This window comes from Nannospalax galili, unplaced genomic scaffold, assembly GCF_000622305.1.
Source record: "Nannospalax galili isolate Female #2095 unplaced genomic scaffold, S.galili_v1.0 scaffold362, whole genome shotgun sequence".
Classification (NCBI taxonomy): domain Eukaryota; kingdom Metazoa; phylum Chordata; class Mammalia; order Rodentia; family Spalacidae; genus Nannospalax; species Nannospalax galili.
This window is the reverse complement of record NW_008348785.1, coordinates 54685-77156: the sequence shown is the minus strand read 5'-3', so window position 1 is coordinate 77156 and position 22472 is coordinate 54685. Positions and strand designations below refer to the sequence as shown.

At 49.1% G+C, this 22472-nt stretch overlaps 1 protein-coding gene across 1 annotated transcript in view; it reads left to right on the top strand.

The window, feature by feature from the left end:
- Positions 1–22472, top strand: part of LOC103744273 (dedicator of cytokinesis protein 1) — a gene marked incomplete at its 3' end in the record, with an annotated part of 120656 nt that overhangs the window by 56415 nt on the left and 41769 nt on the right. The window contains exons 11-16 of the mRNA XM_029569813.1: positions 1596–1668; positions 4783–4925; positions 11776–11901; positions 16014–16138; positions 17404–17502; positions 18315–18387. Of these exons, the coding sequence (XP_029425673.1) occupies positions 1596–1668; positions 4783–4925; positions 11776–11901; positions 16014–16138; positions 17404–17502; positions 18315–18387 (639 nt within the window). The remainder of the gene's footprint in view (positions 1–1595; positions 1669–4782; positions 4926–11775; positions 11902–16013; positions 16139–17403; positions 17503–18314; positions 18388–22472) is intronic.

Sequence of the window (22472 nt, the reverse complement as noted above, 5' to 3'; positions counted from 1 at the left end):
CAGAAAGCAGAGAACAGACAGGAAGTGAGAGTAAGCTAATAAAACCTGAAGGCTTGCCCCTCGGAACCTGCTTCCTCCAACAAGGCTTCCTCTCCTAAAAAATTGCACAGCCTTCCCAAACAGCACCATCAGCTGGGGACCGAGTGTTCAGACATGTAAACCTGGAGGGGCCGATTCACATCTAACCACAACACTGGGGGTGGCTGTGTTGAAATGAAACCTGTTCTCAGTTTCAGTATAGGATTCAGGTTGCTAAGGGAGGACTGTGGCTCTCGTACTTTTAGCCAGGTGTGTCGGTCAGGGAAGACAGAGCAGAGTACCTGTCCAGCTCCCTCTAGGGTTTTCTGTGGTTGGCATAACCAACACCACAGGATGCTTGGTTACTAACATAGAAGTAAGCCTCTGAATGCCACCAGGAGGACAGCATCTCTTTTAATGTAGAGATGGTGTGATACCTTTTGAGGGATGTCAGTGAGCCTGGACCATCCCAGTGAACACAGGTTAATGCACTGAGGGGAGCCAAGGCAGTGAGCTGGGGACATTCTGACCCTGTGACCTTGGGATGTTCATTTCTGTCGGCAAGTTTCAGTTTCTCCAGCTGCCTGGCAGGTAACTGAGGGCCAACCTTGAGTGTCCCTCAGACTCGGCATACATGTACCAGCTCTTGGTAAATTATGCCACTTTTTTTTTGTCTTTTTGAGACAGAGTCTCCCTGTAGCTCCACGTGACCTGGAACTCACTATGTAGACCAGGCTACCCTTGAACTCACAGAGATCTGCCTGCCTCTCTCTGCCTCCCAAGTTTTGGGATTAAAGGCATGTTGTTATCGAGGTGAATTTTACTTTTCTTGTTACTGGGACAAAATACCTGATAGGAAGTCGACTTAAGGAAGCAGGTTTGAGAATACAGTCCATCATGGCAGGGAGGACGTGAGAAAGGCATGGTGGCAGGGCCTTGAGGCAGCTGGTCACATCGTATCCTTAGTCAGGAAGCAGCAATGCATGCTGGTGCTCAACTGGTTTTTTTTTTTTTTTTTCCTTTTTATACAGTCCAGAACCCCAGCCCAGAGAATGTTACTGAGCACAGTTAAAGTGGGTCTTCCCATGTAAATTCTAGATAATCCCTCACAGGTATGTCCAGAGGCTAACCTAATGTAGAAAATCCCTCACAGGTGTGCCTGGTAGTGTGTATCCTGTCAGGTTGCCAGTCCATCCTAAGCATGATAGGGTGTTAAATTGTCCTGAGTAGGGCAGCCACTTGCCCTGTCTGCTCTTTAATTTAAATAAGTGAAACAGGCATGAAGTTTTAGTTCCTGGTTGCACGTGCTCCCAGCATATTTCCTTCATACGGGGTGTTTTTTTGGACAGCACAGCTCTGTCCAGTCACTGTGTGAATGCCTTCCCTGTTAGGTCCAACAAGTTCAGAAGACTCTATAATCTGTGAAGCGTGAGAATAATTTAGACTTGACATAAGATTCTATTCTATGGTTTGGTTCATTGCGGAACGGTTCAGACCGCGGTCTGCTGTTCTTTTGTTGACTTCCTATGATGGTAACGTTTAAGCTCAAGCAATTCCTCACTCTTTTCTTTCCCCAGTGATGGATGTCACTGACATAATAAATGGAAAAGTTGATGATGAAGACAAACAGCATTTCATCCCCTTCCAGCCGTAAGTATGATGGAATCCAGACACACCATGGAATCCTAGCCTTATTAATGTATCATTAAGGTTATATGTTAAGCCCAGGTCAGGATTCTTTATTTTCCAGTAATAATGAGTTTAGTCACTGTCGGCATGTGGAATTTTGAGGCGCTGTAAGAATACCTGAATAAGGGTTATGTATGGTCCCGGGAATGGATGTTACGTATGTTTCTAGAAGTACCTTATCATAGAAGAACTAGAATTCTGTGCTGTGTGAATGTTTCTTTACATAATTGATTTATTCTAGTAGTAATTCACATTTTCAAAATACAGTACTTTCAAATGCATCACAAGAGGTTGCTGCTTTTTAAAACAGAAACCAAACAAAGTAATGATGAATCCTTTTGTAAAGTGAGAAATAATACTTTAAAGGCTGTAATCAGGCTGCTGATTTTTCTGCCTCGGTTTTTCGAGCAGCACAAACGTGCTTTTTGCTTGTTGTTTTCTTGGGCTTTGTCTGCGTCTGACCTGAAGTCTTTAGAGAGGGCCAGGGAACATGGGAAAAGGCACTTGGGGATGATTTGTACGATTCACTCTCTGATTTGAAGCTAGAGCCTATGGGAAAGGTGATTGAAATGAGACGCTGGGTCTCCATCAGGGCCACTCCTGCCTCAAGGAGGAAGAATCAGGCCGGGGAGCTTCAGGTTAATTGCAGGAGCCAGCCTCCGCCTGAGGTGGCTGATGTCTTTGGAGAGTAGGTGTAAGTTGAGTGACTTTGCCGCAGGCTCTGCATGCTCCTGCTCCCCTTTTGCTTTCATTCAAACAGTTTTTGGCTTACCATTTATTTCACTTTAGAGAGTTTACATTGTTTTCTGTTGTGGTTGAAGCACTTTGGAGAGTTGGTGACTGTGGGGATCCGACAGAGCCCGGTCCTTGGGGGTCAGGAAGCGTGGCATGGACGTCCCTTGCCCCATGCATCCTTGCTCTCTGCAGACTTGAGAGCCATTTGCTTAAGTTGATTGTAGTGTGGCTTGTGCATCTTCATGGAAGACCCTGCAGTCTTGCTGAGAGGAGAGTAAATAAACCCAGCCTTGTCTCACTTGAAGTTGAGCTCAACCACATAGAACTCAGGACAAAGGTCTCTTGTGGCTTTAATGGTTTCCATTTCCTTTTCTGTCTAGTATGCTGCCCACTAGCCCCATGTGGCTGTTTAAATTAATAACAGCTAAGTAGATTTAAAGTGTAGCCCTTTAATCACATCAGTCCAGTCAGTTGTTTAGTACCAGACAGACTGATGCCTACCATGCTAAGGGCGTCTCAGTTTTATTTTCCCATTTCTCTGATGAAGTACCCTGAAATGCAATTTAAGGGAGAAAGGGCGTCACATGGAATGCATGCGTGTGCTCGGTTTGCTCTTTTCATTTTCTATGGTCTGAGATCCCAGCCAGGGAATAATGCCACCCACTATGGGTGCCTTTTCCTACTTCAGTTATGCACGCCTAAAGTTCCATCTCCCAGGTGATGCTAGATTCTGTCAAGTTGACAATGGATACTGATCATCACAGGTGGGTTGTAAGTAGCTCATCTCCAACCCTACAGAAACCTATAATCCATAATCCCATCCGTGATGAGTGTGTATGAGAGAAAGAACCATTCTACAGAATCCGGAAGTTTTCCTAGCATACAGGGGACTATTTTCCCATCCCCAAACATGGCTGACATTGAGGTAATAAATAAAACACACCTTTGTGAAATTATAATGGCTGGTTACTTGTTTTTGCCCATGAAAAAGACAATACAGTTCCCTGCTGCTCCTAAGGCTGTATTTTATCCAGACCTCAGGGTTGCTGGATGCCAGGAGGAGCTGCAGAGTGAAGCTGTTTGTGGCTTGCTTGTGTCCTGTAAAAAGTTAAGAGAAAGTAGCTTTGGATATTATTCCAAAAGTTTGAGAAATGACCAGTTTGATTCAAGGTTTTCCTGGGGCCTTTTGAGATTACCTGTGTGCCATTGCCAGGCTTTTCTAACTGGCAATGGATGGCCATTTAAAAAAATATGATCACACTTATCTGTTATGTAATTTGTGACTTTTGTTCCATTGAAGGAAGATGAACACAGATTAGTATTTGTGGCCTCAGAAGTAAAAGAACAGCATGATTTTAATAGCAGAATAAGCCAGGAAACCAGTTCTTTGGGAAATGTCATGCTAATGAAACCGTTTTTTGCTCCATTAAAACTGATTCATCACTACACAGGGTTGATTTTAGGGAAGGAAGCACAGTGCACATCCTCCCTCTTACTCATCTGTTTTTAACTTGGTGAGGTAACTCCAAACAGCCCTCAGCTCCTTTGAGTTGCTTGGCCCAAGCGATGGATGATACCGTTCTTGTTTCTAGCATTGATTTTCTGCGTTCCGTAGCTGATGTATATGTTCAAGCTCATTTCCCGTGCTTGGTGGCACCACACAGTGTTTCCTGTGCGAGCCTTCCTCTTGTGCAAGGACTCCTGGTTCAAGGGCCTGAGAACCCTGGTAACCTGCATCCCTAGTGATGTCCTGGGTTCAGCTTCCAGACATGGTGACCATTAATTCTGTTCTCCAAAGGTTGGGTCACCTTCGCACGTAGCCCTCAGAGACCCTGTTGTGCACCCAGTCTGAGGGCACGAAGGCAGGTTTCCTTACACTGCTAGGTCCAAGGGTTATGTGGGGGAAGAAGTGGCGGTCTTGTTTTGGCTTTCTCCTTCTTTGAGGGCCACTGACCCTTGTCTTAGGCTAGGTCAGAGTTATTAGCATGGCACAAAATGCCCTTCAGTCTTCTTTGGCTTGCAGGCCTCTCAGGCCACCATATTTTCAGGCCAGCCCCTATACTGCCCAGCAGTGATGGAGTGAACCCCTATGTATATGTTTCTGGGGAGCGGGGCACCCTTGTCGGCCTGACTTCTCTCCTGTGGTTCACCGTGTTCCTGACCGATGCTTCCCTTGTCTCTCCTGTCACGTATCCTGCCCTTTGTCGTGCGTTGACTCATGACGACTCTCTCACACTCGGTGACGATGCTCTCTTGTGTCCCCCGTTACTGTGACCCACGGGTCTCCGTACCCCTTTGTCTCCTGTGGTCCTGTGGTCTTGGTCGTCCCTTGCCCTCCAGGCTCGCATTGGACGACGCCATTCGACACAAGCCGCTGAACATGTCATCCCGTTTTTCACCCAGGGTGGCAGGGGAGAATGACTTCCTTCAGACTGTTATAAACAAAGTCATCGCTGCCAAAGAGGTCAACCACAAGGGGCAGGGTATGTATGGCTGTTTTGTTTCTGTCGGTGGGCATGTGGGGGAGGTGGGGACGGGATAGAGTTTTATCGGTATCTGGGTGTCCCTGGCCACGGGAATGTGTGTGCTTGTCCCCAGTGGATGGACAGCCTGTGCAGGCTTTCTTCCGGTCACTGTGTAGCCTTTGCCGAATTCCTGGGAGCTGGCCTCGCAGAGAGCGCAGGAGACTTGGATTGGGACATGACTGGGGATCTGGGAGCAGCCCGGGGCTGAGGCGCTGGGAAGCATGGAGACAGCCCTGGCCTTTGTCTGCTCTTCTTTCCCTAACCTCTCCTCTCCCCTTCTCACCGTAGATAAGTGCTTGAGGGCTGGGGATGCAGCCCAGATGATAGAGTGCTTGCCTCGCATGCACAAAGCTCTGGTTCCATCCCCAGTACCTCATAAAATTGGGTGTGATGGTACCCACCTGTAACCTTAGCACTCAAGAGGTGGTGACAGGGAGGTTCATAGGTTCAAGGCCGTCCCAGGCTACTGTGCTGGACAGCTTAAGTGTCAACTTGACACACCTGGGCTGAGGGAGCCTCAACTGGGGAATTGCCTCCATAGGACTGGCCTGTGGCCATGTCTGTGGGGCATCTTCCTGATAGTCGAGAGATGTGGGAGGGCCCAGCCCACTGTGGTTGGTGCCACCCCTGGGCAGGTGGGCCTGTGTTGCATAAGAAAGCAGGCTGAGCAGGAGCCAGGGGAGCAAGCCAGTAAGCGGCATTCCTCCATGGCCTGTGTTCCAGCTCCTGCCTCCAGGTTCCTGCCCTGAGTTCCTACCTCGGGCTCCCTGATGAACTGTGACCTGGGAGATGTAAGCTAAATAAACCTCCCCAAGTTGGTAGTAGTCAGAGCATTTTGTCACAGCAATAAATTGGAACAAACTAGGACAGCTACAGAATACCCTGCCACAACACACCCCAAACAAGTAAGCAATCAAATAAACAAAACAAAAAACCTTACAATAACAAAAAGAGAATGTAACCCCCCCCCCCACCCAACAGCCATAGTTCTAGTTCATTCTTTAGAGAACCAGGAATAACTGGCTGCCCCTCCTTTGGCATGGGCTCTCATCCCCATGTTCTGTCCTGACACTGGCATGTTTTGCTCTGAATTGCTCCTCTGTCCCACAGGGGAAGTGGCTTCATTTGTGTGGGCCGGCACCCCTCCGGCTCCGTCTTCTGAGTGACTTCTCCTGTACTCCCTGCCGTGCTCGCTTCATTTTTAATACCATGCTGATGTGTCTGAGCAGCCGACCTTCTGCTGGCAGAGCTAATGAATCATTCAGCTTGGGCTGGTGACAGTTTGCACCGGCCAGGAGCCCTGCCAGAAAACAACTGTTTACTGAGTCGCACCTCCCACAGGGTGGAGAGCTAAGTCACCTTCAGAGGTGACTCTAATCCTGCTTCTGACACCCAGGAAAACCCCGGCACCATGTTGGTCCTTGGTCTCGAGTGAATGCCACGCTCTGTATACAGAGGAGCTCATGGAACAGTTGCTCTCCACTGCCAGTCTTTAGAACTGTGCTGTGTTGTCCCCAGAACAGTGTTCACTGAGTCTGAAGCGTGTTGTGTTCTGGATGAGAGAGCTCCTTACATCTCTGCAGGGAGTCTTGGCTGTTCCCAGTCCCCGGCCAAAAACAGCAGAGTGAAACTCCACCCTGAATGTTCGTGGATTGTGACCGCTGTTCATGGAGCAAGTTTAAGCTGACCCAGGCCCCACCCCTTGTAGATATTGCTTTCCAGTTCACACTGTAGTGCAAACCAAACGAAGTCTCCTTAGAGCTCTATGGACTGAGCCACCCCATGGGCTGGGAGCCAACGTGAGCCCTAGCTGCTCCCTCAGGCCTGGATCAGGGCCGCCCTTCCCCCCAGTTCTACGTACAGCTTCTGTGTAAGTTGTGTTTATTACAGAGTCACACAGGAGAGATGGACACCAGAGTCTGGAAGACTGTCTCTGCTGAGCTCAGAGGTCGCAGCCTGAATCTATGGGCTTGACGGCAAAGGCATAGATGCTGGCTGGTACCTGGCAGAGGCTGATGTCACCTGGAGCCTCGAGCTCCCAGGGAGGAGGGGCAGGTTTCAGGTCAGAATGAGACATAGATAGCGTGTTTCAGAGGGACCTTGGTGTCTTCCTGAATCAGCCAAACCAAAAGTATGACTCATTAAGTTTCACCTTAACTCTGAATCCTCTAGTGTTCACTCTGAGAATGCAGGTCATAGGCTGGAGAGCTGGCTCAGTGGTTAAGAGCACTGGCTGCTCTTGCAGAGGACCCAGGTTTGGTTCTCAGTACCCACAAGGCAGATAACAACTGTCTGTAACTCCAGTTCCTGGGGATCTGACGCTCTTTTCTGACCAGTGCAGGCATTGCACAACATTGGTGCACTTATACACCTGTGGGCAATACATTCATGCACATAAAATAAAAATAACAAAGTACTGGCTACTCTTGTAAAGGACCAGGTTCCATGACTCTGTTTCCAGGGTATCTGACACCCTCTTCTGACCTCCATGGGCATTGCATATACATGGTACACTTACATGCATGCGGGCAAAACACATACATAAAATAAATATGACTAAATAATTAGCGTTGTAGTTTGTCTCCCCATTGCTGTGACAAAACACTCTGACTGATACCGACTTGGGGAGGAAAGGGTTTGTTTGTTTATTTATTTATTTATTTATTTATTTATTTTTTGGTCTTTTTTGAGATAGGGTCTCCCTGTAGCCCCAGCTGTCCTGGAACTCACTATGTAGACCAGACTAGCCTTGAACTCACAGAGATCCGCCTGCCTCTGCCTCCCCAGTGCTGGGATTAAAGGTGTGTGCCACCACGCCGGGCAAAAGGGTTTATTTTATCTTACATCTCCCAGGTCACAATTCATCAGGGAGCCCAAGGTAGAAACTCAGGGCAGGAACCTGGAAGCAGGAGCTGGAACACAGACCAAGGAGGAACGCTGCTTACTGGCTTGCTCCCCTGGCCCCTGCTCAGCCTGCTTTCTTATATAACACAGGCCCACCTGTCCAGGGATGACACCACCCATAGTGGGCTGGGCCCTCCCATATCACTCAAAAATCAAGAAAATACCCCATAGACGTGGCCACAGGCCAGTCTAACGGAGGAAATTCCCCAATTGAGGCTCCCTCTACCCAGATGTGTCAAGGACAACTAAAACTATCCAGCACAATTAGTTAAAAATAATTCAGGTCGTTTCTAAGAGAATCAAAGAAGTTGTGGCCCAGGTAATCACTGCTGAGTCATCAGGGTTTTGCCAGGGGACTCCTGTTTCTAGTAGTTCACCTCTTGATAGGAGCTCATTTGTCCTGTCAGTCAGGGGACCCAGAGCAGAGGACAAGAGCCAGTGCATTTTCCCGTACCTTCCCACGAGGTCCCTGCCGCCTCTGACCTTGGCTCTGGGCCTTGGCTTTTTCTAGTTTTGCATCCAGTTTGTCTGTCACAGGGTCAGAGTTTCATATATGTTTTTTTTTTTTTTCAACTGCTGGAGATTGAGCCCAGGGTCTGACTCATGCTGGGTAAGTGCTATACCACTGAGATACATCTGTGACCCTTTAATTCTTTTCTATTTAATCCCCATGATTCTGCTCTCTGCAGCAGAGTTCTGGGAGCGTGTGTGGACAGTGGATCCTCACATGAGCACCTGCATTCATTGTTTTAGAAGTGAAAGCCCATTCAGTGTTTAGTCAGAAAAACACGTGGACCCCAAACACTTCTCTTTGAAAACTGGCCTCATTTTCCCTGCGAAGATGTTTCAAATGTGATATAATCAGGACAGCTTCATCTCTGCATTTCAACTGTCACACACTGATTTGTGTCAGTAATATTCTAGTTTATCCACCCAGATATTTGAGCAAGTTATTTGTGAGGCTATTTGAAAGGCAGAGTTTCTGGTAGTGTTATTTAATGTTATTAGGGTTAGTTGCTTGATTGTATGACAGATTAAGGGACATGGGGACAGGATAAAGTGCCTATCCCCTTGAGAATCCTGCAGGTCCAGAGTTACCTGCTAGCTCTTTATGCCTCAGTGGCTAATGCTTCTATTTCACTGGCTGCTCTTGCAGAGGTCCTGGGTTCAATTCCCAGTACCCACGTGGCGGCTAACAACCATCAGCAATTCTAGTTCCAGGAGAGCCGACACCTTCTTCTGACTTCCACAGGCATTGCATGACATGGGTGCACTTACATATACATGCAGGCAATACAGTCATACATATAAAATAAAAATCAAATAAAATATTTAAAAAGATATGTAAAAGGGTAGGAAAAAAACAACCTTAAAGCAATCTCGGCTGTCTCTGTATTGACTTTGTGTCAATCCACCCTAGTCCAGTTCCTGCTCCATGGGATCTGCCTGTCTCTGCTCCTCTCCTACCAGCATCCACCCTTCCCTTCCACCTGGAGGGCTTGGGCACTTCCTGTCTGTTTGGTGACATCCACAGTCCCCTTCCCTTAAACACACACTTTGGTCATGTGACCTTTCCCGGTGTCCTGCTCTCTCCAGCTCCTGCTCAGTGTGAGCTGAAGTGGGACCATCGCCCATGTGCTTCATGGAGCTCTCGCCCACCCGTGCGCCTCAGAATAGCGCCTGGATCAGGCTTCCAGGTGGGGAGTGGTGGCTGGCATCTGCCGGGTGGCCACAGCAGGCCCTGCCTGTGAGAACCGCTGTCCTCCCTCTCCCTCCGGTTCTGCCCCTCTTTTGTTGCTCTCCACAAACCCCCACCCACTGTCGGGCTCGAGTCCCACACTGGTGTCCTGGGCTCTTGGGGCCTCTCCCTGCTCAGTGCTTTCCTCCCAGTCCTACCTGCCCCCTCCCTGCAGCTGTTGGGCCATCCGGCTCAGAGTCCATGCTCATTCCTCAGCCCTTGGGGCCTCCGCACTGTCTTTCAGTGAACCATGGTCCCTGCTGCCTTGCAGATGCAGACCTCCACCCCTGGCCTGTTGTTCTCTGCCTGCTGCTGTCAGCCTTGATGTCCTTCCTCAGAGGAACCTCTGTGACCCCTGGGATGGGGGTGCGGGATGTGTGTCCTGAGGACTTCCTGACACCACCATTCCTATTGATCTGTCTCTGGGGAACCAGGGAGTTAGTGTTTGACCCTTACAACGACTTACTTTCCTGGTGAGGAGATACTAAGTGTCCACCCTGCATTTAGAGCACACAGTGTGTGCCTGGCACATAATAGGTGCTCATTAAATTTTTCTGAATAAACAGATGCTCATGATACCAGACAAGACTGGTGAGGAGATACTAAGTGTCCACCCTGCATTTAGAGCACACAGTGTGTACCTGGCACATAATAGGTGCTCATTAAATTTTTCTGAATAAACAGAAGCTCATGATACCAGACAAGGATGGGTGTCAGCTGCAAACACGGAACAGAACTTTGTCAGTGACTTTGGACTTCTTCAGCCAAAGTGATACTGATCTATGAAAAATAAAGGGGTTTCTGGGCTAGCTGCTGCAGTACAGTGCCAGGGCAGGGGCAAGGCATGTGGGTCAGAGCCGCCGACCTGGTCTAAAGTGGCAAGCTTATGCAGTACACCTGGGCATGGGTCTCATGCCACCTAGAATGCATGCTGCTTGTGGACAAGGCTAGTGATTTGTTTCATTTTTCTCTTTTTAAAATTTTGATTTGATTTTATTTGTATGGGTGTATTGTCTGCATGTGTGTAAGTGCACCTGTGTCGTGCAGTGCCGGAGGAGGTCAGAAGAGGGCATTGGATTCCCCCCGGAACTAGAGTTATGGATGGTTGTTAGCTACCATGTGGACTCAAGGTATTGAACTCAGGTCCTCTGCAAGAGCAGCCAGTGCTTTTAATCACTGAGCCATCTCTCCAGATCCATTGCAGACACAAGCACTGACACATGTAAAGCTAAAGAGATACACACACACACACACACAAGCATATAGATTCATACCTGCAGGCACACACATGCAGAGCCATACTTTGGTTCTGTGATGGGTGCATGGAGCGGCACAGAGCTGAATACCGGCGGCCCCCTCTTCACCTGGGGTAACACGCAGTATCATTGAAAGCAGTGGGAAGAGCCAGGCGCCTGCCTTTGACGCTCTGTGGGTTCTTTTCCCTCTCACCTTGCTCTCCTCCCCCATGAGCTCTGACACACTGCAGCTCACGTTGGGCTTTGATGGGGGGAGACAGGCAACCCTGCCCCCGGGCCTCACACACACCACACTTACTCCGGGGCGCCCTTGGTGCCTTGATTTTAAATGTTGGAGTCTTCCTTTTCCCGCTGGGATGGAAGAGCTGGGTTGCGGCTCAGCATCTGCCCCTCCTGTGTGGTGACGGTGTCACGTCACGACAAGCTGGCGCCGTGGGTTGCACTGTGCCAGGCCTTTGGGGATGGCCACCAGTACTGCATGACCCCACATGCTCCACTGCTCCCCTGGGCAGTGCCATGCTTCATGGCGACATGAGATTATATTGAGTTCATGAAGCTGTGTACTTTCTGAGACTGCCATCCAAGGAAGCAGAAAATGATGTCTCCCTCAGTCCCCTCTCGGATAAATGCCACCTGCTGACTTCTCCTAAATCTAGATCGGCTCAAAGGAACTTTTGGTCCTCCACTTACAGGAGCACACAGCTGTGGTTCCTGTGAACTTCCCGTCTGTTCATCACTCTCAGGAAGAAACTGTACTTGGGCCGACTGCTCCCTGTGCTGAGCACCTTTTGTTTGGTGGCTGACTATTTGTTTTCAAGCTGTTGATCTGTGGATTAAAAGCTGCTCTTTCACTGAAACTGCTTTTGAGAAAACTCCTAAGATGTGACTCAGGTGGCCTTTGTTCTTCCAGGTTTGTGGGTGACGTTGAAGTTACTTCCTGGAGATATCCATCAGATTCGGAAGGAGTTTCCTCATTTGGTGGACAGGACCACAGCTGTGGCCCGCAAGACTGGGTTTCCAGAGATTATCATGCCAGGTAAACCCAGATTGGTTTAGGCCTTTGAGGTCCAGGTGGAGGTCGATGGCCATGAGCAGTATATGTGGGTAGCAGGGTGCTTGCAGGGCGAGGGAGCTGTGCGTGGGGCTGGTGCTATGTGAGGCCTAGGCTGGTAATGGGTGACTTTAGTGCTCAAGGGCTGTGACTGGACTGTTGGGATGCAGCCGTTGGCCACCTGGGTGACCCATGGGAATAGTTTCTCCAAGTGCAAAGCTCACATATCAAGAAGCATGACCACCCAAAAAGCATCTAAGTAGATAGCTGATTGAAAAGGGGGAGGGAGGCAGGGAGGGTCAGACACCTGGGCAGTGACGGGTCAGGAGGATGATGCTGTCCTTAGGGCTTACTTAGGGTGTGCTCATGATCATACTGGTGTTGCTCTGGCCCAATCATGGACTTTTAAGCCAAGTGAACTAATGGATATTGGGATTCTTTATAATGCTATCGCTTACATTTAATAATGCTTTCCATTTTCCAAAGAGCATCCACGCCAGTAATCTGATTTGACCCTTTAATACCTGGAACTGTGTTCATATTTATCCTTCATATTGAGTGAAACTTCCTGTTTACAGCTAATGTTGACATGAATTACTTGGATCCATCCACAGGGGATCTTGAGTACCTCCAGATTTAACTCCAGTCAACATTAAACCACAGTCTGAAGTCACATGGCAAAAGCCAGTGGAAATGGAGTCAAACCAATCCCACTCAGCAGTCACAGGAGGCCTCTGGCAGCCTCTGCTCATGTGTCCTGTAGTGAGAGATGGCTGGTTACCTGGTGCACACACTATTAGAGGCACGAGTGGTCTTCACGTAGCTGTGAGATGTGCCCTTCCCATACTGTTTGCCTTTCAGTGTTGGTATAGGTTATTGGTTACCCTGTCTGGCCACATGACAGATAACTGAAATGGGCTAGCCTGGGTATCAGTGGTATTCCCCAGATAGACAAGGCATGTCAGTTAGCAGACCTTGGAGCTGTCACACAGCCACTGACGTGTGTTGGCTCTGTGTTCATCAGTTCAGTGTTGTTCAGGGAAGTGGGCTAATTTGTGAACTTCCTGTTTACGTTTGGACTTGAGATTCAACTTCATGGGTGCAGTTGACAGTGGGCCCTAGGATGTCCTGCTCACAGGTGTCTTGGTTGTGCTTTTCCTGTTGCTGTGATAAAATATTCTGATAGAAGCAATTTAAGAGAGAAGGCCCTCATTTTAGCTCACAGTTCACATGATACCCATCATCATGGCTGGGAAGTGAACGCAGCGGGAGCTTGAAGCAGTTGGTCACATTATGCCGCAGTCAGAGGAGAACAACAAATGCCGCTCACCTTTCTGTCCATTTTATATGGTCCAGGGTGCCCTGCCTGGGGAATGGTCCCACCCACCATTAAGATGGGTCCTCCCACATCAACTAACCCTAATCAAGGTGTTCTCCCACAGGCATGCCCAAGACCTGTCTTCCAGGTGATTCTAGATCCTATCACACTGACTATCACAACTGGGAAATTCTGGAAACTTCCCACTCATGCTGGTGGGGTTACCCTTATAAGGGATAAGCTTGCAGAGTTAAGTCCCGAGCTCCGCCATTATCTCATGATTTGCTCATAGAGAACTCACACAGCTGACCATTGTTCCAGAAGGTTCCCTGTGCTGAGGAGTCCACTGGAGGGCATTCTAGCCAGAAAGAGTCACCCTAGTTGTACATTGGCTGAGGAAGCACCAGGGGTGGGCACCAAGCATATAGTGCCAGTGTTGTTAGTGAGACTCAGTGGAACTTTTGCCTTGTTCCTTTCCATCTGCCCTGTGCAGGCGTCTTTGCATGGTGGGAGAGCCTGTGCTACCCTTCCTGCTGGCCCATCTACCTCTCATGACCGGTGCTACCTCAGATCCCTTCTGAAGAGCCTAGGCAGGGAAACAGCACAGGTTTCCTCTGAGCTAGGAAGATGGTGATGTCCACCCACATCTACTTCCAGCTCCTTTCTTGAGTGAGTCCACCCCTTGTGGAAGGCCCATGTGATGCCCCTCTGGGGTTTAGCTACTGTAGATGGTGTCTTACTTCTGGGATGGCCCAGGCAACAAACCTCTGCAGGGATAACTGTGGGGCTTCATCTCCTCATGGCCTCCCAGCCCCATTACTTCTCTATCTGCTGAGATCTTTAGGGAGCTTTGCAGCACCTGAATGAAAGCTTTAGGGGCTGGGGAGACTGCTCAGTCACTAAAGTATTGCAAGGACCTGAGTTTGATCCCTGGAAACCACATAACAGATGCTGGGTGTGGCTGCATGCATTTCCAATCCAGTGTTGGTGGGGTAGAGACAGATGGATCTCTCCCTACTGGTTATCCAACCTAGTTGAATTGAGTCCTGGGCCAGTGAGAGACTCTGTCTGAAAAACAACAAGGTGAATAGTGCCTTGTTCTCTGGCCTCAGCAATCACACACACACGTACATGTACATGCACCTGCGCGCACACGCACACACACACACACACATACACATACACACACCCCAACATGCACACATATATGCACACACAAATATTATGGTGTTTGTGCTTTGATTGGTAGAATTATCAGGCTGAGAAAAATATAGTCGATGTGTACCTATGGCTGTTGAGTGGTGAGCTGGCCCTGGAGTTGAAGGGCGGGTTTTGGAGAGACAGGCCGCTCTCTGCCCGCCAGCCTCATGCTGTGCCCTTCTTAGCCTCTCTTGTGCAGTATCTGCCATGGCAGCCATGCTTCCCTCCCGAGCAGCCACTGTGGCTGTGGGAGCAACCCACTGGGACTATTATAATAATGACTTTTAAATGCAAGTTTAATTTAATAGTTGGGTACATTAAAAGCCAAAATAGAGCAATTAAAAAAAGCAAAATAAAATACAGGAAAGCAAAAAACGGCTTTTTTCTTAAAGAGTCTCCATTCTTTAACCACCGTGGGGACCCCTTGTGACTTTAAAAAAAATAGATTTTACTTATTATTTTTATTTCATGTGTATGACTGTATTGCCCACAAGTATGTAAGTACACCCATTTTGTACAATGCCTGCGGAGATCAGAAGAGGGCTTCGAATCCTCCGGAACTGGGTTTACGGACAGTTGTTTGCCATGTGGGTGATGGGAATCAAACCCAGGTAGTCTCCAAGAGCAGCCAGTGCTCATAACTGCTGAGCCATCCTTCCAGCCCCCTTGTGGCTCTTCTGTACAATGGAGGGTGGGCATGGGCCGAGTGGGCAGGAGCCCAGGAAGGAGTCCTGTCAGTGCTGGTTCCTTTCTATCATGGATCTGATGAAACTTGCAAAATTTTCCCATTCAAACCATTATCAGGGGCTTTGAAGGAAGAAGAGTCATGAGTTGATTTGTTGTATATCCAGCCCTACCTCCATTGAATTAGAGGTCCATCTGACTGTGTAGGGCTGGGTGTGGTGATAATACACTTGTCATCCCAGCGCTTGGAGGCTGAGGCAGGGAAGAGTACTGTGAATTTGAGGCCAGCTTGGGCTGCAAGCGGGGTCCTAATTAGAAAACCTAAAACAAATAAAAACCTTCTGTTTTTGTTTTTCCTGTTCAGCATCCTGACAGCTCTTTGCCAAAGGAGAGGAGCCACACAGAAACTGCTCTGTGACCCATCCCTTGTCCCTGGTATAAGTGTCTATTTCTCAATAGGCTTTTATGAAAGTTCAAGTCCCAGAATCAGATACTTAGATGAAAGCTGAGGAGGCTAGCCCTGCCGGTTCCCGTCTGCATGTGTGAGCTGGTTACTGAAGACACAGGGGACTTCTGATTATCTGTGATTTAGATGATCACCTCAGCCGGCAGCATCTCAGGGGATGGCTGGACTGATCCCCGTTAGCTTTGGGACACTACAAAGGGACTTGCAACCCCTTTGGTCCTGTCGCAGCTGTTCAGACACTGGCTGGTCACAGAGGTGCAGAGGCCAAGTTGATGTAAACAGCTTTTGTCATGCCTTAAACGCCAAGACTGTTTTATGGAAGATATTTCATACAGTGTCCTCTTTAAGGCAGTGCGTCCGACAGTTTGACCAAATTCTGGGTTACACTGTGAATGATGCATTGCTATTAAAGATGTAATTTTCCTCCAGGTGATGTTCGAAATGATATCTATGTGACCTTAGTTCAAGGGGATTTTGATAAAGGCAGCAAAACGACTGCGAAGAACGTGGAGGTGACAGTGTCTGTCTACGATGAAGATGGGAAGCGACTGGAGGTACCTCTTCTTGCCCAGTCTAATCTGTGGGGTTCAAGTTCAGCTTTGCGCATGTCCGAGGGGTTCTTGACGGGTTGTGTAGTCCCGTTGGGATGCGTGCTGTCTCTGGCCACCCTTTCTCCAGCTTGCCTTTGTATCCGGGGATTCCTGGCCACCATCCTGTCTCAGGAGATCCATGTAGGTTTTGACCATGTTCCTTGCCCATATTTATTAAGGGTTCTTGTTCCCCGGCATCCCACGTGCCGAAGTGTTCGTACTAATAGCTCAGAGACCATCGCTATCACCATTTGAGACGTGGGGAAACAGAACTGAGAGTGATGCTGTCTACTCGTGGTCAGAGAGTGGGGTAGGCCTTTGGAATTGGGACGTTAGACCACTTCTGCCCAAGCTATGACCTGGTTCTCACCTCCCACGCCCACCTGAGGTGATTAAGACCCCCTGCTCCATGGCCAGAGCAGTCGGCAGAGTCCACCAGAGTGGCTCAGATGAGTGGTGCCCTCTCGTGAGCAGACCCCGTGTCCTTCCAGCTGCCTCTATACTGGGGTTGGAGAGCAGTGGCTGGGCTTGTGCCTGGGCTCAGCTAGCAGAGCAGGACTCACATCTTTTCTCCGTGTCTGGCCTTGTACAGTGCCACTGCCCACCCATCTGTGGAGGCCTTGGGCAGTTGCTCTGGCCTGTTGGGCTTTTAGCCATGTGGCTCTGGTTGGAGTCGCGATCAGAGGGATGGGAGGCCTGCCGCCCTTTGGTGGGCAATCCTGCACTTACTGAGTGAATCGGGCAAGTGCTGGCAGACTGCAATGTTAGCATGACAGGCTAAGGGGACAGGGAGGTGGTAGTCAAGGTTATCCCCACGTGTCATAACTATCCATACCTCCAGTATCTAAGAATGAGTTTTAGACTGCCTGGTGCCCGTAGATGAACCGGCCCTTCGTTGCTGGGGATGCATGCCACACGTAGTGGCTTATTGGCATGCCTGGACTGCTACGTCTTCTCCTGTTGTGGGGACAACAGGGAGCTGTAGAAGGGGACACTGTGAAGTCTGACACTAACTCTTTAAAAAATATTGATCGATCGACTGATTGTGTCTGCACTCATGCGTATGAAGGTCTGAGCACGACTTGTTAGTTATGGTTCTTTCCTTCCACCATGTGCGTCCTGAGGATCAAACTCAGGTTGTCAGGCTGAGTTTGTTGACAGCCAATGACTTTCCTGGCTGAGCTGTCTCATGGCCCCTAACATTGACTCTTTTCTGCCTTGTTTGAAAGCACGTGATCTTCCCCGGTGCTGGTGACGAGGCGATCTCCGAGTACAAATCTGTGATTTATTACCAAGTGAAGCAGCCTCGCTGGTTTGAGACTGTTAAGGTATCATTTCTATGGTCATTTTGTCCCTGTACCCCACCCAGCCCAGGGGTCCCCAGCCCGGGGGCTGCTGAGGAACCTTGCTTGCAGTTCCTGAATTACGTCCATCTCCTTTTTGGATATAAGAATAGGATTTCCATGGAGAGCAGTTGTTATCTTTTCTGACTTCTACTCCTGGGTCTGGAGTATGTGTGGTCTGCTGTCTTTATACCAAATGGGATGATGTGGGATGCCAGAGTGTGGAGGTTATTTCCTGGAGATGAATCTGGTTCCTGTGGCACTGACACAGTGCTGTCTATGACACAGCTTGCTCCACTGTAGTAAACACCCGCCACCAAGAGCTTGGATCTCAGAACACAAGGCCAGGAGTCAGCTGTGAAGACCGATCTTGATATGAATTTTAAGGACAATCTTTGCTTACAGGCAGCACTGTGAGGCCTTTTTCTTTGCTGTAACGTGACAGAAACATGCTCTTGCCGCAGCTGTGGGAGGGATGCAGATACCTTTATGTGGGAGCTGTAATGAAGATAGCAACTTTCCAAAATAGAACCTGAGCACTACACAGCTAAGTGTTAAAACAAAAAATACCTGGCTGTCTGGCAGAGTTGGCTTGGCGTCATTCACAATATTATCTTGTTTAAATTTTCAAAAGACATTTTGCCTTTGGGAAAAATCATATGAGGAATGAGATAGGCTGTATTTTTACCACTACAGTTTTGAAATGTTGATAGTTGTGCCAAAACCTCAGCTGAATTAAGCTCTTTGTGCTTGAAGATGTGGGAAAAGTGCTCACACGCCCCTTTCTGTTCTTCCAGGTGGCCATCCCCATCGAGGATGTGAACCGGAGTCACCTTCGATTTACCTTCCGCCATCGATCGTCGCAGGACTGTGAGTAACCGCGCATGGTACTGCTGCTTTCGCAGAAAGTGGCACCTGCTTTGGACCTCTCTGGGACATGCCTGTCATTGGCAGAGACATAGACTGGCCTCGGGGGAGCGTTAACTTCTCTTCCTCCTCTGTCTTCTCTCTCTTCCTGTTTGGCTCATACTATCCATTAGGAAAGTCATGGAGACACAGCAAGTCCATTTGAAAAGTGGGCTCTCACTGCACTTCTCTTGGGATAGAAAGCGTGAACATCTTTGTCTTTCTTGGTGGCTCCTGGTGTCTGGAGTGTGGCTGGGGCTCTCCCAGACATTGATGCAGCATTGACCGTGATCTCAAGACCAGAGGAAGAAGCCCACATTCACATCATTCCCTTCCTGAATTTATCACTGATTACTGAGGCTTGTCCCATTATGTTGGAATTAAGGGCCTGTGCCAGACACTTGACTAAGCAGTCATAGAAAGCAGGCTGTGTCCCTCTGTGGACTGTCTTCCCTTTACAGTGGCATGTGTTAAGAGAATGTATGACAGGGAGTTGTCTAAAATGGTGTTTTAGTGGGGTCTGTGGGAAGGGTGGGCTGTGTGGACAGGTGTGTCCCTGATGACTCCATGGGTTGCCACACAGGTAGGACCATCCGTCTGTGGCTCAGAGACCTCCTGTAGATTTCCAAGCATGAGGTTGCGTAGGAGAGATATGCCCTCTTCTAGCCTTTCTGCATCACAGTGCCAGCCCTATAAGCCCCTGTTGCCATAATGGGATACCCATCTGTTTCTAGTTGGTTTCTGGGGTCTGGGCCTGGGCCTGGGTGTGTTCTGACAGGACAGGGCTGTAGGACGGTGACTGGGAAGGCTGTGAATGTAGGTCAAGGCTGATTTCTGGGGTGTAGACCTCTGGCTAGGGCCACCAAGAAGCCTGGGTAGAATTGGGGAGGATCTGGCATGAGATCTGCTGAGCTGGAGGCCCGTATGGAACATCAACTTGAAGTAGCACCAGGCAGGGCAGGGCCCAGGAGGCAGCTGAAGCAAGTGCTGAGCCTGTCGTGGTGAGTAGATGTGGCAGGGAGGGAGGGAGGAGACGGCAGCCTCAGAGAGTATCATGTTCTTCAGATCCCATCCCAACAGCGCAAGATGATCGGGATCTAGTGAAAAGGGAACCGGGGGTCCATTTAAGTGGGAAAAACAGGTCAGTCAAGGCCAGCTAGCAGGGATAGTGTTGCCTCTCTGTCGTGTGTTTGCCTTAGAACCAAGTTTGGGCCAACAGACAGCGTTCTAAGGTCTATTCAGTGCACACAGGATTCCAGATGGCTAGAGCCTCAGGATGGTGGCCATGGTCACTGAGTGTTAGCTCATATTCTTCAGGCTCTTATGTACCTGATACCTGCGTGTCACTGTGCTGTTTAGATCAAGCCAAGCAGACCTCCTGGAGCCACAGAGTTCTTGGCATGACTTCTCATGTTACACATCAGGAACTCAGGGTGTACAGGCCCTGAGTCAGTGACTCCAAGTTGATAGGAATCCAAATTCAATGAAGAACCTCGAGTCTATTCCAGAGCCCATGTGTGAGTGTTACTCTCCAGTGTCTCTGGGGGGTGGTGAGGCAAGGCTGCTTCCTTCTCCTGGTGTTTATTTGGCATCAGTCTACATAACAAGATGCTTAGTGCTCTCTTGTAGGACTTCAGGGGTGACATTGGGCTACTGAACAAGATCACTTGGGAGATGGCAGCCAGAGTTGTGATATGAACTGACAGAAGGCCAGTGTAAGCAGATGGTAGCTGGTGAATGGGGAACTGTGGGCACCCCTGAACAGGTGCTGTGGGCACAGGTGTGTCCTGAACAGGTACAGCTGCAGAGGTGTGGGAGAGGAGTGGGGCACAGATCAGCTCGGGGTGACGGGAAAGTGGGAGGCAAACTAGAGAGCAGGTTTGGTCTCCTGGAGACGCATCACCCCAAAGCCACAGGAAAGAGCCGAGTCTCAGCACAAGCACAGTGGAGACGGAGTTCTAGATCCCACCAGTGACTGTGTCAGAATTGCTCCCCACTTTCTAACAAGCTCATTCCCCCTAATTAATAAATTACACCAGGACAAAGGAAGATCTTCTCTCTAGCATTCTAATTTTCAAAATCCTGTTTTTCTCGTCAGTTTTAAGTACTCATTATAGACAAGATGCTATCGCCCAGCACTCTGAGACACATTTGCATAATTAATGAAGTCTCCAAGGCCGTGCCTTGTGGGATTCTGGAGACATGTTGAGCATTGTAAGTGTGATGCTCTGGAGCTCTTAGGATACCAGCGACTGAGGGGGCCATGGTGTCCTCTCTGCCAGGCTTGAATGCACAGTCTAGGTCAGAGAAGGAAAGAACTCAGCCCACGTTGCCTGCCTGCCTTTGTTCATAACTGACCTCATATAAGCTGCCTTCTGCCCTAAGGCTCTAAAGCAGGGGCTAGTGAGGGATGAGGCAAAGCAATCTCTCTTGCTGGGATCTGGAGTTGGTTTGGAAGGTTGGTACTGATGCATGAAATGATTCCTGTCCTAGTTTGTTTCTCTGTTGCTGTGACAAAATACTTGAACAATACCAACTTGGGGTGGAAAGGGTTTAGTTAGCTTACATCTCATGGGTCACAGTTCATCAGGGAGCCCAAGGTAGGAACTCAGGGCAGGAACCTGGAGGCAGGAGCTGGAGCACAGGCCATGGAGGAACTCTGCTTACTGGCTTGCTCCCCTGGCCCATGCTCAGCCTGCTTTCTTATACAATACAGAACCACCTGTGTGGGGTGGCACCGCCCACAGTGGGCTGGACCCTCCTACATCATGCAACAATCAAGAAAATGCCCCACAGACATGGCCACAGGCCAGTTCTATGGAGGCAATTCCCCAATTGAGGCTCCCTCAACCCAGGTGTGTCAAGTTGACACTAACACTATCCAGCACAGTTCCTCACTGGCAACTCATTAACCATGCTAGATGCCAGGAGCCGAGTCCCTCTGGATTGGAGTGGGCTGGGCTGGTTCCTGCTGTAGTGCACAAGGCTCTGTAAGTTTGTGGTAGAATAATTCTTCCACCTCATGGTTGCTATTAGTGAGCATGTGCTTAACAGCCAGCCCTTTCTTGAATGTGAGGAAGCACGGCATTAACAAACGATATCCTTTTTTGGCGGCACTCCTGGCCTGCATGCACGTCTAGAGTTCGGGCTGCTTTCCTGGGGTGTCCTTTTTTTTTTTAATTTTCACGTTGGCCAAGCTGAGAAGGCATTGGTCCTTGTTGTCATCAGGTCTTTGACTATCCTGTGTGTTCTGTTCTTGCGTGAAGTCACTTTTCAGATCACTAAGGCACATGTAGTCTCTCTCCATTTCTCTATTTTTTGGTTGGTTGACCATCATTTAACTTACTCATTAGCCAGTGTTGACGGAGCTCCTACTGCATCCAAGGCACCTCAAAATAAATACTGCATGGCATCTTGAGCACTGGGGTCTTGGGGAGGGTGTTTTGAACGCCTTGACTGGTGGAAGGTGGTTGTGTGCGTCTTCCACGTCTGACCTCTGTCCTTGAATGCGTACTTTTGAGTACATTTTCTATCTCTGGAGCTCAGTGTTCACTTGCTGTACTTAGATGGCAGCTTGAGGAATTCTCTCCTTAGTTCTGACTCTGTGTCCCTCCCTCCCCCACCTGACTGCCCTGCCAGCCCGTTGCTCTCACTGGCCTCTGTCCCCAATGGGCTGGACGGTCTGTGTTTTTGAGTCTGTCTGGCCATCTCCTCCCCATCATGACCTGGCCCATGTGCCATCAACCCTCTCAGAGAAACCTGCTCCGGCCGTCCACCTACAGCCTGCTCTTCATTCTTGAACAGGTCACCAAGCTTTGTTCCCTTTGTGGCATGAAAGAACTGCTTGTTTGTTGGCTTTCCCTTAACGGGGGCAAATATTTGCCGAGTAGCTGAGTAGCTGCTGTCGTCCAACATTATTTCAGACACTGGGAATGGCAGTCAACACACACACATACACAGAGACACACAGATACAGTAACACACAGACACACCCCAGGGATGGACACACACACACACACACACACACACAGAGACTCAGACACAGATGG